The 15325-nt window shown below is 45.4% G+C and overlaps 2 protein-coding genes across 2 annotated transcripts in view; both read left to right on the top strand.

Annotated features, from left to right (window-relative positions):
• ddx6 (DEAD (Asp-Glu-Ala-Asp) box helicase 6) overlaps positions 1-8487 on the top strand; it is an 8829-nt gene extending 342 nt beyond the window's left edge. Inside the window, exons 2-14 of the mRNA XM_084020086.1 lie at positions 536-1181; positions 1268-1331; positions 1678-1782; positions 2320-2449; positions 2750-2896; positions 3052-3146; positions 3219-3341; positions 3425-3553; positions 3774-3890; positions 4183-4246; positions 4627-4728; positions 4821-5000; positions 5319-8487. Of these exons, the coding sequence (XP_083876212.1) occupies positions 979-1181; positions 1268-1331; positions 1678-1782; positions 2320-2449; positions 2750-2896; positions 3052-3146; positions 3219-3341; positions 3425-3553; positions 3774-3890; positions 4183-4246; positions 4627-4728; positions 4821-4996 (1455 nt within the window). The 5' untranslated portion in view covers positions 536-978 and the 3' untranslated portion in view covers positions 4997-5000; positions 5319-8487. The remainder of the gene's footprint in view (positions 1-535; positions 1182-1267; positions 1332-1677; positions 1783-2319; positions 2450-2749; positions 2897-3051; positions 3147-3218; positions 3342-3424; positions 3554-3773; positions 3891-4182; positions 4247-4626; positions 4729-4820; positions 5001-5318) is intronic.
• Positions 8488-11967: 3480 nt separating this feature from the next.
• On the top strand, positions 11968-14470 carry LOC311019640 (ras-related protein Rap-2a). The gene is made up of 2 exons (XM_084019230.1): positions 11968-12927; positions 13469-14470. Exon 1 carries the CDS (start codon positions 12327-12329, stop codon positions 12876-12878), a length of 552 nt encoding a protein of 183 aa, XP_083875356.1. The 5' UTR covers positions 11968-12326; the 3' UTR covers positions 12879-12927; positions 13469-14470.
• Positions 14471-15325: the final 855 nt, after the last annotated feature.

The raw sequence follows: 15325 nt of genomic DNA, 5'->3' as shown, positions 1-15325 counted from the left end.
AGTATCGTTAGGACTATCCATACAATTAGATTTGGATTAAATATTCTGTTTACGTCGCGTGACGAAGCAGCATAAACATTAGCACGAAGCTAAAAGCGTCGCGAGCTAACTTTCGGATAGCCCGGATGTCGAACCTGGCTAGCTGGTAGCGCTAGCTTCCGTTCACTTAGTTTATTATAACGCTGCACCTGCTCGGCCGCTGTGTTTCGCATATTATCCAGCACACTAATCGGACGGTAGATATTTGAGGTAACTTTTTGTCTTATATAAATAATATATATATATATATAGTGTCCGTACAGCTGATTATCAACGTGACGTGTATCAACGATGTTTCTATATTGTTAGCAACGAGCTAACGGCTAACTTTTGACGTTAGGCCAGCAATCTGTCAGTTATTGATCAACAATATGAAGCCCATAATTCTCCTTAACAGGCAGATGCAGCATATTGTGCATTATGCCACATATGATGACATTGTTGTCGGGTGTATAAATATATATGTATTTTTTAATATTTGTGTCGTATGTTTCAGGGTTGGAGAAACCTGAGAGGACGCATCGGCTCAGTGAAGCTCAACAAGATGGCTAGCTGAACAGTCTGCCAGTCCTTGAAGCTAAGCTAAGCCCTCCTGCTGTAATGGTTTTCCATAAAACAATGGCGGATAACCTCTGTGCTAATTTTGCTTAAGAAATCCACGCTTGGAAGATTCCTAAAAAAAATATATTCAGAGGATTCTTTCTTTTTTTTTTTCCCCTTCCTTTTTTTTGGGGCACTTGATGTCCCAGGAACATCAGTATTGTTGAGGAACCCGCTGAGACACTATTTCAAATTGAACAATTTTTACATTTGAATAGTTGTTAAAAGTGTCTAGAGGGAAGGAAGCAATCTCAAGGTTTGGATCGTCCCGGCAGGGCGGACTCGCTTCAACCCAGAGACTTTGTATAGATTTAATTGTGAAGCCAAGCCGAGTAAAACATGAGCACCGTCAGGACCGAGATCCCGGTGATTCTGGGCTTGTCCAACCAGAACGGACAGCTGAGAGGCTCGGTGAAGCCCGCTGGAGCTCCAGGCGGAGGTGGAGGTGGAGGAGGCCCTCAACTACAGCAACTTAATCAGATGAAAGGCACAATCAACAATGGCAATTCCCAGCTGGCCCCGACAACTAATGCTGTCATCAAGTACGTCATCAATACTGGAAAGCGAAGGTTTTTTGAGTTTAACGTTGTGCTTATTACTCACAAGAGCTTTTTATTACCCTCCACAGGCCTGGAGATGACTGGAAGAAAAGTCTGAAGTTGCCCCCAAAAGACATGAGGATGAAAACTTCGGTTGGTACAAAATAATTCTCCTTTTTAATTCAGCTGGAAATCTGACAAACTGGAGCAGATTTGTGTTTACTTGTGCTCATGATGGGTCCTTAAACATGATGGGTCCTTTAAATCATTCCATGTTGTTTCTACTCGAGTTCCAAGAGAATCATTCTACATGTAATTTACAGATTTTAGGGTACAACATGTTTTATTTCTACATTATTTGTGTAACTAGTTTGTTTTAATAACTTTCTCCCCTATTAATTCTGATATAATCCAGTCATCGGTCAAACAAACCGACTGTTAGCCTTTCCATATTGGCTTCAATGTTGTGATGCTAATCGATCCATAATTCTGATTACAGGATGTGACAGCAACTAAAGGCAACGAGTTTGAAGATTATTGCCTAAAGAGGGAGCTTCTCATGGGAATCTTTGAGATGGGCTGGGAGAAGCCGTCTCCAATCCAGGTACGTTTACTCTTCTGCAGCACAGCTGAACTACAAAGCACTCTTTATTATCTGAACTGACCCGAACTCATCGTCATCCAGCTAAATGGACCTGCTACGGTGGTTATCAGCTCCACAACATGTGATCAATCATGAACTGTCAGTGGATGTTTGATGATCTTAGATACCGTCGGCCAAAAACCAACCTCACTAACCCCGAATTCTGCTTCGTGGAACACAGCTCTGTTTTTCTGCTTGTTTTCAGAATTATAGACCTGGGTTTGAATTTGAAACACTTTGACTCATTACCAAAATGGTCTTGATACTTTTGCTTCATTAATAAGTGGTGCATTTCTTTAAAATCTGGTTAAATGCCATAAACCAGACTACGGTGATGCAACGACCTGGGACTTCTGCCCTTTTTTACTATTCATCCAGTCACACTACGTGTCATTTTAAGTGACCAAACATCGACTGTGCTGACATAATATGGTAAACAGAAATCTAATAAAAAGGTAGCATTGTGCATGATTGTGTAATTTACTGCGTTGTGTGCAGGAGGAAAGCATTCCCATCGCACTGTCAGGACGGGATATCTTGGCCAGAGCCAAAAATGGCACGGGGAAGAGTGGAGCCTACCTCATTCCCTTACTTGAACGCATCGACCTGAAGAGGGACTGCATACAAGGTGAGACCCTACTGTCTGTGTGTATTTATTGTATGTATGTGTTGAAAGTTATATTCCACGTACATGCACTGGTCTTCTTAGCTGTGTGTGATCGTGTATTCAATATCTCAAAGAGCAACTGATTAATTAAAATGAAAGCTACTTGCCGACCTATTGATGATAATTGAATGAATTGACCTGTGTAAGTCTGCTTTCTCTTGACACTATGTTTGGACAAAGCTTTGTTCTTGTGTCCAAACTAGACCTAAGCTGGTTCAGGTTTCATACGTTCTCTGATCTCAGGAGTGTTTGTTTCCCCAGCTATGGTCATCGTGCCCACCCGAGAACTGGCTCTGCAAGTCAGCCAAATCTGTATCCAGGTCAGCAAACACATGGGTGGAGTCAAGGTCATGGCCACCACCGGTGGAACCAACCTACGTGATGACATCATGAGACTCGATGAAACGGGTAAACGCCGCAATTTTACAAACATCCTTACCTCCATTGATGTTGAGATGCATAGTTGTTTGTCTTCATATCAATCTGAAATTACTGAAATATTAATGGAGATTCTCTCAAGGGGCTTATATTTGTACTAATTTGACCGTTTTTGAATTTGCCAGTACATGTGATCATTGCCACTCCGGGGAGGATTTTAGACCTCATCAAGAAAGGACTGGCCAAAGTCAATCAAGTGCAGATGATCGTCCTGGATGAAGTAAGTAAAGTTGACTCTGTTTGGTTCACATCCTGAAACGTACCTTCACCCCGACGTCTCTCTGCTCACCAGGCTGACAAACTGCTGTCTCAGGACTTTGTGGTGATGATGGAGGAAATGCTGGGCTTCCTGCCCAAACAGAGGCAGATCCTGCTCTATTCTGCAACCTTCCCTCTCAGCGTGCAGAAGTTCATGGTAGATCGATAACTCATGTTTGGTTATTATTGATGAGTCTGCCTTTGGAATCTGGAGCTCAGCCTGAATGTCTTGTTTTGTAGAATGCACACTTACAGAAACCCTACGAGATCAACCTGATGGAGGAGCTGACCCTGAAGGGTGTGACTCAGTATTACGCTTATGTATCTGAAAGGCAGAAAGTCCATTGTCTCAACACCTTGTTCTCCAGGGTAAGTGTTGCCCATCCGCACCTCATGATCCGATATGAAAACTGCCAACTAGACTGCAGGATTTTATTGCAAATTGCTGCTGTCATATATTATTATTATTAGTAGTATTTTTAGGAGTCAATTTGAACGTTTGGTTTTGCATTAGACATGTGCATCATTGGATACTTAAAATCCCAATTCAAACATTGATTTTGACTTTCTTTTGAATGTTTTATTCCAGCTCCAGATCAACCAGTCTATAATCTTCTGCAACTCCTCTCAGAGAGTTGAGCTGCTTGCCAAGAAGATCTCCCAGCTCGGTTATTCATGTTTCTACATTCATGCCAAGATGAGACAGGTCAGCTCAAATGCCGGCGCTCAGACCGAAATACACACCAGAACTGCTGCTACTGTTCATTCTGGTGGACGTTAAAACGGTGCTTCGTGTAGACGTGCATGTATCTGTACTGGAGGCTGCTGCCGTTCTCAGTGTTTATTTAGTTCATATTTAATTTGGAAGCAGTCCTGGTTAACTGGTGTTTAATACAGACCATAAAGAGAGAGCTACATACACATTCCATGGTGTTCTTCTAACATGTGTTGTACTTCTGAATCCTCCACGGTGATCACATGACGTCTCTGTTCTCCAGGAGCATCGCAACCGTGTGTTCCACGACTTCAGAAACGGCCTCTGCCGGAATCTTGTCTGCACTGGTGAGTGGTAGAGCCGTGCACGTGCACGTGCACACTCACAGGATGCTCATTGTGCACCAGCTGAGGCTGTTGATTTTACCGTGTATAGATGATGATATTCATGATATCAGCTTTGTGTAGTCAGATTACAGCTAGAATCTGCTTTCTGACAGACTAACTGAATTCATTTTCCTTGTTTAATGCACACAAATTCATTTTTATCAAGTACTACCGGCGACATTAAATAGAGTTGTTATCATGCAGAGTTTGAAACCTGAATATCTAAATCTTGTGAGAGCAATACCTGGGTTGAAATGAAAGGCTGTAGATGCTGACATTGTTGCTCCGGCTGTGTGATAAGTTTGTGTTAAAGGTTTGATTCCCTGCCTTGTGTCCTCTAGACCTCTTCACGAGAGGAATAGACATTCAAGCTGTGAATGTTGTGATCAACTTCGACTTTCCCAGGCTGGGAGAAACGTACCTTCATCGCATCGGTAGATCTGGTAAGAGCCCACATGTTCTCCTGTGCAGCCTCGTCCGGAATACTTAATTTTAGATAAATGATGATTTGAGTCTACATCTGTAACACATCCAGGCCGCTTCGGACACTTGGGTCTGGCCATCAACCTCATCACTTACGATGATCGCCTCAACCTGAAGGAGATCGAGGAGCAGCTCGGCACGGAGATCAAGCCCATCCCCGGCATCATCGACAAGAGCCTCTACGTGGCCGAGTACCACAGCGAGAGTGGCGAGGAAGTCAAGCCATGAGCCAGTGAGTTCCTCTCCCACCGCAATGAACCGCCGTCCTGGTTCAGTCGTCACGTAGGCTTATTGGCATCACTGGTTCAACTTTACATACTTTAGCTATTATAACTGTCAAACAAGGAACAAGCGTCTTCTTTTAATGCAGTTTTTACTGAACTGACATTCATTCAGTCATTGAGGGGAAGTCCAGGTCATACCTGCTGTATAATTAGAGATTACAGGTAATCTATAGAGGGACACGTTTTAATGTATTCCTGCATACTGAAATCATTCACTTAGTTACTGTCCGAGGACTGAATTAACTGAATGTCTCTCCTCTCCACAGATCAGTCCAGCCTCATTTCCCCTTCGTCTCTTTTTTCATCCCCTCCCCCCTCTTCTTGGAGTTCTCGTTTTTTATTTTATTTTTTTTATGTACAGTTTCTGTCCGTCTTCCTTTTTTTGGATGCCACCATAAGGAATGTGTATTCTGCCGATGGGACACGTTTGGGAAGAACTCATTTGCCTTTCTAGAGGCCTCTGAAGACACGAGCACCCGGAGGAAAGCTCGGGACCGAAGTCGAGAGGATATCGCTGCGCCGCATCGTTAAAGACTCATGTCCACCCGGAACGACACAAAGCCAGCACCAACAGACCGCTACAGCACCCTCCATCCACCACTTTTATTTTGGAACGTTTTAACCAAGTTTGTATCAAGTGCCTTAACAAGCAGATCAACTCCATTCTAAAGTAATAACCCTCCATTGGTCATCTTCATACCACACACACACACACATTCACCTGAAAATGAGAGAGTTAGTTTCACTGATTTCAATGTCCGACCACGTGGGTGAATTCATACCCGTTTAGTTTCTTTGGGTTGGTTGGTCGTCCGTTTGCAATGGGATGGAGATGATTTAGCAGGGGGGGCCGGTCTGGGTTTGGGGCTTCGCTGCACCCGAGTCTGGCTGAGAAACGAGGAACGGACTTGGATGTTCCACGGACTACGATGCTGGATTCAGTTCCACGAGGCAGCCAGCCTGTCAGTTTGCTTGTGAGGACGTTGGCTTCTTAAAAAGACCCGGCTGCTTTCCTCCCGTCTTCAGCATCAGAACACTAAGAATGAATAAGCAGCCTCTCAACACCGTGAGTCATGAGGATTCCCCTTTCCATGGACTTTAATTGTAGGGAATGCTTTTTTTGTCTGTTCCTCTTTTTGTTTTTCTGTTTCACCTTCGTATGGATGGCCATACTTAATTCTGCAAGACATCTTGTGTATATACCTTAATTTTAAGATTGTTTTAACGAGTTCTAAAGGCTGGCCGACAAACTGAAAATATATCTATTTTTCTTTTCTCCCCCTTTCACTCTCGTTACCACTGGAGACGCTTTCCTTCACCTCCGGTTTGTTTCATCTGCAGTATTGGCCTGTGAATTTATTTATCATTTTAGAAAAATGCAGAATTTATTAGAATCTCTAAAAACATTTAAATGACCGTGTGCATGAAATGTGTTCAGAGGCAGCGTTCACTGATAATCTTCTAGCCCCCCCCCCCCCCTTTAAATTTTGATGTGTAGTGCAATCCTCCTGGAAGCTGCACTTAAGCGGAGCTCGTTGGAAACCGACCGCTCCGTTAGCGTTAACGAGCGCCCGCTCTCGACGGACGGCTTTTTGTTAAATGTGCATTTTGAGGAATGAATTCTTTGTTGTCCCCAGCCTTAACTTGTGAAACCGACTCTCTCTCTGAAGATAAGAGCAAATAATATTCTAATATCACGTAGTCGTACTACGCGCTGCAGTGCAGCCGGATTGGCAGAAGCATTAGTTTAGTGGGGAGGCATCAGCTGTTACATTCGGTGTTCCTAGAAACGATGACATCACTTCACAAATGTTGGAGGAGGAAGCTGTGGATTTATGTCCCCCCCCCCCCTCCCCTTTATTATTATTTTTGTTGAATGTTGGCCAAATGCTTCAGAATGCACCATGTGACCTAAACATGTAGCAGAGGTTAATTCTCTGTGCATCGAGTTTAGCTGCATTTTAATTTTAAAACTCACCAACCTGCTGAGACGAAGGCCGCCTCGTTTAGATGATAATTTAAAGCTCCCCGAGCAGGTCGGGCTGCACTTACATGCACAGAGTGACGGGCTCAGGCAATAACACTGCACTGCTTTGTGTTCATGAAGCCCAGATGTGAAGCAGAACAGCAGCAACACAAAGAAGACGTTGGCACAGAGGGAATGATCATGAAGGATGACATAAATTACATTAGGACTGCTTGTTTAAAAAAAAAAAGGAACTCTGGCAACTTCTGATTATTTCCCTGCCCTTTAATTGATGTTTTGGGTTTTGGATGATGTAACTGACGACCTTGTGTTGCATGAAGGTTCTCTGACAACTTGTGTTTTCAGCTGAAAGCTTTTTTGCAAATGAGGTTCCCCTTTTTTTTAGTTGTTGTTGTTGTTGTGGTGAGATGCTCTCTGTTCTAATCGATGAGAAGTAATGTTGCACATTTAATTTACGCTCTTTTTAAAAATATAGAATGATAATATGACCCTTTTATTTCTCATTGGTTAGGACGATCCCTGTTCACTCAGCCGTATTGTTTTCCCCCTGAAATACTTGGACATTGAATTTGGCTCATCGGGTTTGGGTGGGAGGGCTGTTTTTTTGTTAATTGTTTTTCTTTATTTTTCTAAAACCCTTAAAATGAAACCAAACATTAGTTGAGTGAACAGGGATCTCCTTGTGCGGGCGCTTGGCAGCTGCCTGTCTGTCGGCCACCGGCACTAACCGTGACTCCATCATCGCCACCTTCTGATGGAGCCTTACTGCCAGTGGCTGCCATGTTGAGAACCTTAAAGACTGAGACAAGAGCATCTTGCCCTAAATCGGGTGACTAAATTGAATAAACTAAATTGTCTCATTCTTTAAGGTGTTTTTTTAAATTTGGGGGTGGGGTTTAATTGGCGTTCTTGCTGCCCTGATGCACACGTTCATCCTCTCGATGGTTCCGACTAAAAACTACAAACATTTCTGAAAAACACAAGTTGTGTGGAATCTGGCCGTGCTATCGTTGATCTGTCGGAGGATGTGAGAGTCGTCCGTTTGGGATTTCTTCTCTCAAACAAACTGGTGCATCAGTAAAATAAAAAAAAGGGGAGGAGCCTTTGGGGCGTTTTCAAAAACGGGATGATTCCATCCAACGGGCCAAAGTTACGGTAATGGGAATTAAAAAAAAAAAACATATTTCGGAAAAAAAAAGTTGCCCTAAGATTTGAACTTTTTTTTTTTTTTCAAATGAAACATTCAAAGTGAAGTAAATCTAATTTAAAATCTCCAAATTTAAGTGAAGAGGAATTTATTTTTTATTTGATGGAAATTTGGTCGTTATTTAATTGGCTTTTTTTTCAGTGATGCTAATTTTACAATGGACTTCAGTTTAAAGGATGTCATGATTATTATTGGAAAAGATTGGACAAAGTTATGTTGAATAAAAGCTCACTGAAATTTATTTTTTGTGTTGTTGTCTTTGGCCGACACTACTCTCTTCCACAGCTAGGGGGCAGTGTGACGCTGCTGTTCAGGTGTCGGTTGTAAACTCACCTGAAGCTCAACATGCAGAAGAGTTCTCATCAGTAGCTCTTCTCACCTGTGTGAACTCTGCTCCTCCGTCACCGTGTGACCAAGGTTCCTCAAAGGTTCCTCAAAGGTTCCTCAAAGGTTGGACTGCTGGTGGCTGTACGGCTTCTAAAGGACCAGTTCATCTAAAAGAAAACATTGTTTTTCCTCCATGCAGTGATGTTTGAGTTTCCTATAAAGAAATGCAGATGTATCTTGAACGCTGAGCTACAGGAGATCATACAGTCTGTGGGGGGGCGTTGGGGTTGGGTTTCCCTGCCTCCACCTCCAGCCTCGAGTCCTCCTGATTTGGCAGGGTGTAATATGAACTGTGCTCTTTTGCTCCAGCAGATGGCGCACACACACACACACCTGTTTGCTGGTCTCCATGTCTCTGCAGGGCCGCGGTGCTCTCCAGGTCCCTAACGGAGACCCTAACGGGGTCCCGGCCTCTCTGAGGGAGTCTGCCAGCAGTGGGACCTTCACGCCTGCAGCAGATGCTCATCTATGGTATGGATCAATACAATCAATATCTGAACTTATTGATTGCCGATAGTTCAACTTGTTGCTGTGTTTTCTCTGCGTGAGAACTTCTCAGGATGCAACGTGGTTTTAAGGTTCATCTTCTGCTCTTGTTCTCCACGAGTTAGAAACTACATTAATCCGGTTCAACTGCTGGGCTGCAGGTCTGGTTTAAGGCAGTCTGGTTTAAGGCGGTTTACTGGAGTTTAAACCGGTGTTATCGGTAGGAGAGCGGCTTGTCTGTTAATTGAAAGATCGGTGGTTCGATCCCCGACACCTCAAAGTCCTTTCACCATCTGCATTTACTAGAAAGCTGTTTACTGGCACGTTGCTGCATTTCTTCATCAGTGGAAACACTTAAAACCGTCTGAAGGAAAATGTTTCATAACAGGATTTCTTTTTAAAACGACAAGTTACGTAGTCATCATATTTAATATTTGACTACAAATCCCAGACACTCGGTATCTGCTGTGGTGAAGCTCAGCCAGCCTTGCTTGTTGCTTATTTACTGTGATTTTCCTCTTGACTTATTTTTGCTCTGTGTTCTGTGACTTCGATCCCCGAGGACGGCATCCGACCAGCAGGCCTCACATTTAAATTAAATATATATATATATATAATTAAAAGTCTCCTTGTGCTCCAGGTTTCCTGCCTTCAGAAGACTTTCAGCGGCTGGCGTTGGCCCGGCGACGGATCAGGACTAACTGGTTGGAATAGAAGTATGAAGCCATGTTAGAGAAGGTGAGTCTCTGTGGTTTCAGTGTCACGGATCAGCGATGACTCAGAACGTTTTCTTCCTCCTGACGGAGACGGCAAACCTGGTGGCAGAGGAGGGTATGACGTCCTGTCAAGTCTTCTGATTCTTCACTTAAAACCCATGTGAATCATCATCATCACTCTGTGTTTTGCTGCTTTGCTGATCTGTCCTTCCTGCAGCCGGGCTTCAGCTGGACCAACAGCATGGCCCTGCAGATCCTGGCCTCCGATCATCTCCGCTTTCACGCTCCACTGAGAGAAAAGAAACCTGACGGGAGGTTGGATATGAATATTTCTGCTTTCACGGCATCAGTCTGAAGTCAAAGAGCTTGAAAACATTCAGAAGAAACCTGAAACATTTGCTTGTTACTCAAATAAATAAAATGAGTTAAGTGAGCCACTCTCTTTGGCATTTTCTGATGCATCTGTAAATATAGATATTAAAATGAGAGAGCAGTGAGCACGGATGATATGAGGTGGAAGTGTTAGATCGGGGCAAAGAGAGCTTGAATATGTGGATAACAGTTTAGCAATGCAAATATACCTTTAAGGCTGCAATTATCAATATTTCAATATCAATCAGTGGATGTTGCTAATTCTTCTGTTTGTCTTTGAACTCAGTGTTTTTAGGGAGGGAGACTCGTTGATCTGTTTATGGGAGAATCTTTTTAATTGATGAAGTCTTCACCACGTCCATCTAATTATCAGCCGCGTGTGAAACATAAACTCTGCGCACACACACACACACACACACACACACACACACACACACACACACACACACACACACACACACACACACACACACACACACACACACACACACACACACACACACACACACACACCAATCCACATCCTGGTCTCTGGAGGCTCCACATGGGGCCGAGTGCTGCTGGTCTACAGGCTCTGACTAACAGGATTTGGGGGAAGGTGTCGGCTGCAGGGTCACGACCCCGGTTTGGAATCAGTGTGAGGCAGAGATCGGAAACGGTTGTTTCACGGTTTTATAAGGGCGACGCCGATGATGACATCACAGAAACGTGATCACTTAAAGAACTGATTAAAGATCGATGGAGTCGATAACTTCTGAATTCAGAGTCGTTTCCTTCTTGCATGTGGTTGAGATATTAAAATCTGAAAGACGTGAAATAAGCTGCATCAAGAAAAGTAAAAATAACACCAAGAGTGTGGAATCATTGAACAACAATGTTAAATGGGGTCATGCTCCTCAGGACTGTGAGTCACTTCCTGTTCACTGTTTTTGTTGTGGCACACAGGTTGGTGGATATTGTGTAAATCTGAACTCGCAGGGTTCCTGTTAGAAGTTTTATTATTTGGAAATAAAGTGGAAGAAGGCGTCACAAAGTGTTTGGGGATTAAGCAATAAGCTGTCTATAGATGAGACTTTCTGGGAAGTTGCGTGAGAGTGAGTCAAACATGGTAAGATGTCGAAACTAAGGTGTGGCAGCTCTGCTGGGGGAGCTGCCGACGATAAAAGCGGCACTGCACCTTTAATTAAACACCGAGTGACGTAGGACGCAGCTTGAGCGTGGGCAGGAAGCGCCTGCGAGGTCACGAGGTCAAGCTAGCTTGAGTTAGCGAACGCTGTACCGGAAATCAAAACGGCTCGCTTTTTAAAGAGAGTAAGATAGTTGTAAATCGACGATAAAGATCAAACTAGCGACGATTTTCGCAACATAACTTGGGGACGGTTTAATTTAACGAGGAAGTAACCGTTAACGGGATTGACTCTCGCGAGACACGTTCGAGTTTAATTTTAAAGTTACGATTTTACTTTGAAAATCCGTACCGGAAGTGGGTGGTTGTGGTGTGACGTCGCGCTTGACTCCGCCGAAGGGAGAAAACGGTCGCTACTTAACGAAGACGCCCTGCACCGGAAATCAAAACGGCTCGCATTTTAAGAGAGTCAAGTTAGTAATCCGTGAGAGAAAAAAATGTAAAACCGCGACGATTTTTGCGACGTAATCTGAGATAGTTTTATTTACCGACTAAGTAATCGGTTTGTCTTTCGTAAACAAGTTCGCGTTAAATTTGAATTGTTTTAAACCTTTACTTTGAAAACTCTGTGCCGGAAGTGGAGGGTTGTGGTGTGACGTCGCGCTTGACTCCGCCGAAGAGAGAAAACGGTGGCGACTTGAACGAAGGCTGGGGGAAGAAGCTCGCTGAAGAACCGGCCGGGGCGAAACAACTCAACATGCCACAGAACAGATGCTGAACGCGGGTCCGGGACCACCGTATCTACCCCCCCTACCCCTCCCCGCGACAGGCGATAGTCGAGGGCCACGCCCCGCGTCCACCGACCGGAGCCCCGTTTACAGAAGTGGTGGCGGAGGCGCAGCGGCGAGCGGTTTGAACACCCAGCAGGGCGGCTAGCGGAGCGGAAGCGGGCGCGGCGGCTGTTTTCGTCCAGGGGGGGGGGGTGGAGGAACCATGAGAGAGTACAAAGTAGTGGTCCTCGGGTCCGGAGGGGTCGGCAAGTCCGCGCTCACCGTCCAGTTCGTGACGGGCTCCTTCATCGAGAAGTACGACCCCACGATAGAGGACTTCTACCGGAAGGAGATCGAGGTGGACTCGTCGCCGTCCGTGCTGGAGATCCTGGACACGGCGGGCACCGAGCAGTTCGCCTCCATGCGAGACCTGTACATCAAGAACGGCCAGGGCTTCATCCTGGTCTACAGCCTGGTGAACCAGCAGAGCTTCCAGGACATCAAGCCCATGCGGGACCAGATCATCCGCGTGAAGCGGTACGAGCGCGTGCCCATGATCCTGGTGGGCAACAAGGTGGACCTGGAGGGCGAGCGCGAGGTGTCGTCCGGCGAAGGGAAGGCGCTCGCGGACGAGTGGAACTGCCCGTTCATTGAGACTTCGGCGAAGAACAAGACGTCGGTGGACGAACTGTTCGCCGAGATCGTGCGACAGATGAACTACGCCTCGACGCCGAACGGCGACGACCAGTGCTGTTCGTCCTGTGTCATCCTTTAAAACAACCACACACGTTTGAACTCTTCGCTCGGGTTTCAGTTTGACAATGGTGAGTTGGTACGTCACACACACACACATAATGTTAGTGACGTTATAACCAGTGATAAAAACACGTTGGCACATGTTTATTATAGCAGCAACATACCCGGATGTGCTTTTTAAACGAAGCTTTCAGTGTTGAGTTTATTGTCAGCTGTGGTTCATGTGAGCTCAGTGTGTAGTTTCCCCTGCTAACACACACACACACACACACACACACACACACACACACTTGCAGTCCATTGTTTTGCTCAGCAGATTTTTTTAGGGGGGGGGGGGGGGGTCTGACTCATTTTGCAGATCTGATGAGGTTTACAAAGTTAGTGGTTGGAGTTAAATGACACCCTACCAAAATAAGAGCACACAGCAGCACATTCAGGGTCCAGCAGGTCGAGGACGTGAATCAGTGTTTTTGCCTCTGTGTTCGTGACTGATTCTGTTCCTCTGTGTGTGTGTGTGTGTGTGTGTGTGTGTGTGTGTGTGTGTGTGTGTGTGTGTGTGTGTGTGTGTGTGTGTGTGTGTGTGTGTGTGTGTGTGTGTGTGTGTTGCAGCGAGTGTCTACTGTTGAGCTCTTCTTCGTGTCTCACCCGGCCTTGGAGGAGGAATGCTGCAGGGGGGGGGGCTCGGAGGGAGGGAGGGGTCCACTGCTCTTCAGGATTTCTGCTGGGTCGGAGTATATTTGCTGCACCATCGATGCCCCCCCCCCCCCTCACAGCTGGAACTAACTAACCCCCCCTGATGGAAGAGAGGTGGACGGCGACACTTAGAGACTCATGGATATTTCTGTATAAGAAGACTCGGACAGAGAGTATATTTTGTTAAATAACTGCACCGTGGGGGGCAGGTGGAGGTGGAGGTGGGGGTGATATCTGCCTCGCCCATTCTTTTTATTTTTCATTTTTGAGCAACAACACGTTTTTTTTCCTCTTCCCAAAGTCAAAATGACACTTATAGTGCTGGTGGAGTTTAAAAAATGTGATGAGTGCCACTTGTTTCTCCGGCAGTGAGAGGACCTTAACTGATGTGACACCGGGGGGCGGTGACCCGACCCCCCCCACACTTTGTGTCGAGTGCCTTTTCCAACAAAACAAATCAGCTGTTCAGATTTAGTGCCAACCTACGTTTCACCAGAAGACCCCTTCGACACGGCGAGCCACACTTCTGGATAATCTCTCGGAGGAAGGAAAGGACGAGCGGCTTTTTGGGAACGCAGCGTGGTTTTCTGTTTTTAAACGTTTTATTTTAAGGTGTTTAATCTGCTTTTAGTCTGGCCAAATGTCTTGAAATGCACAGGTACTGGAGTCTCCGTATAACACCTAAACGCTCACCTTTCCAGACCACCTTAAACCCAAACCTTCTTTCTGTTTACTTTTCTGTTTGTTGTTTTTAACAAGGAAATGTGATGATGTACCGTTGTGACAAATCTAACCTGATTGTAAGTTTGAATTCAGGGCCGGCCCCTTAAACAACGGGGGGCCGGCCGCTTACACAAAAAAAAGACTTTTAATACAAATTGCATTTTTAAAAAAGAAAAGAAACCCGGTTGTGTTTTCTCTCTTTGTTGCCATCGCCTCCTTTCTGTGTTGCCGGCTCGTTGCCGGCGTTGCTCATCCTAAAGTTGTCACCAGTGAGTTGCTACGTATGTTTGAATACAAACACATTTCTACGAAGACCAGAAGTCGTACAATCAAACGGTGACAAGTATCACATTTGAATGTTTCTGCTGCGGCCGAGGCGTGTGGTTTATGTATATAAATATATATATTTTAATCTTTTCTTGGACCTGAAACGTCTGTGTGGTTAAACGCTGAAACCGCCTGTGATGCACTAAATCACAAACCGAAAGAACGCAGAGCGAGGTGTGTGTGTGTGTGGACACACGGTGTGACTCGTTGCTATGACGACAGGAATTTAGTGTCATTAAAAAAAAAAAGCTACCTGAAGGAGACCAGAACCGGATCCACCAGCAGAATCCTGAAGTCTTCTGTGTGTGTGTTTACCTGCAGGGATTACCTCGCCCCGGCTGGCCAGTCCACCGCAGTATTAGGGGGAGGAGGGGTCTGGGGGTTTAGACAAACACAAGTCTCTCTTGAGGTCTGGGTGTGTGTGCAGGTCTCCAGGCTGTACTGTGTGTGTGTTTTATGGTATGTAGTCCATGAGTCTGGCTCAGACCTCACTGTGGGTCCTGCTGGGTCCCGGGTGCCTGTTGGCTGTAAGCGACGGTATCATGTGTGTTCGTTGGACCCCGGGGCGTCATGTGACCCGGCGAGGTCAGGGTGCAGGGCTCTGGGAGGGGGAGGGGGGGGTTTGAACCGTGGTTAGAGCTGGACGATAAATTCCTGAGGCTTCTTCTGATAACGCTAAAGACCACAATATGCATGTAATTCCTTGAACTACAGCTGCCATCG

The sequence above is a fragment of the Eutrigla gurnardus genome (genome assembly GCF_963514095.1).
Source record: "Eutrigla gurnardus genome assembly, chromosome: 10".
In the NCBI taxonomy this organism is placed as follows: Eukaryota; Metazoa; Chordata; class Actinopteri; order Perciformes; family Triglidae; genus Eutrigla; species Eutrigla gurnardus.
This window is presented reverse-complemented; position numbering and strand designations above follow the sequence as displayed.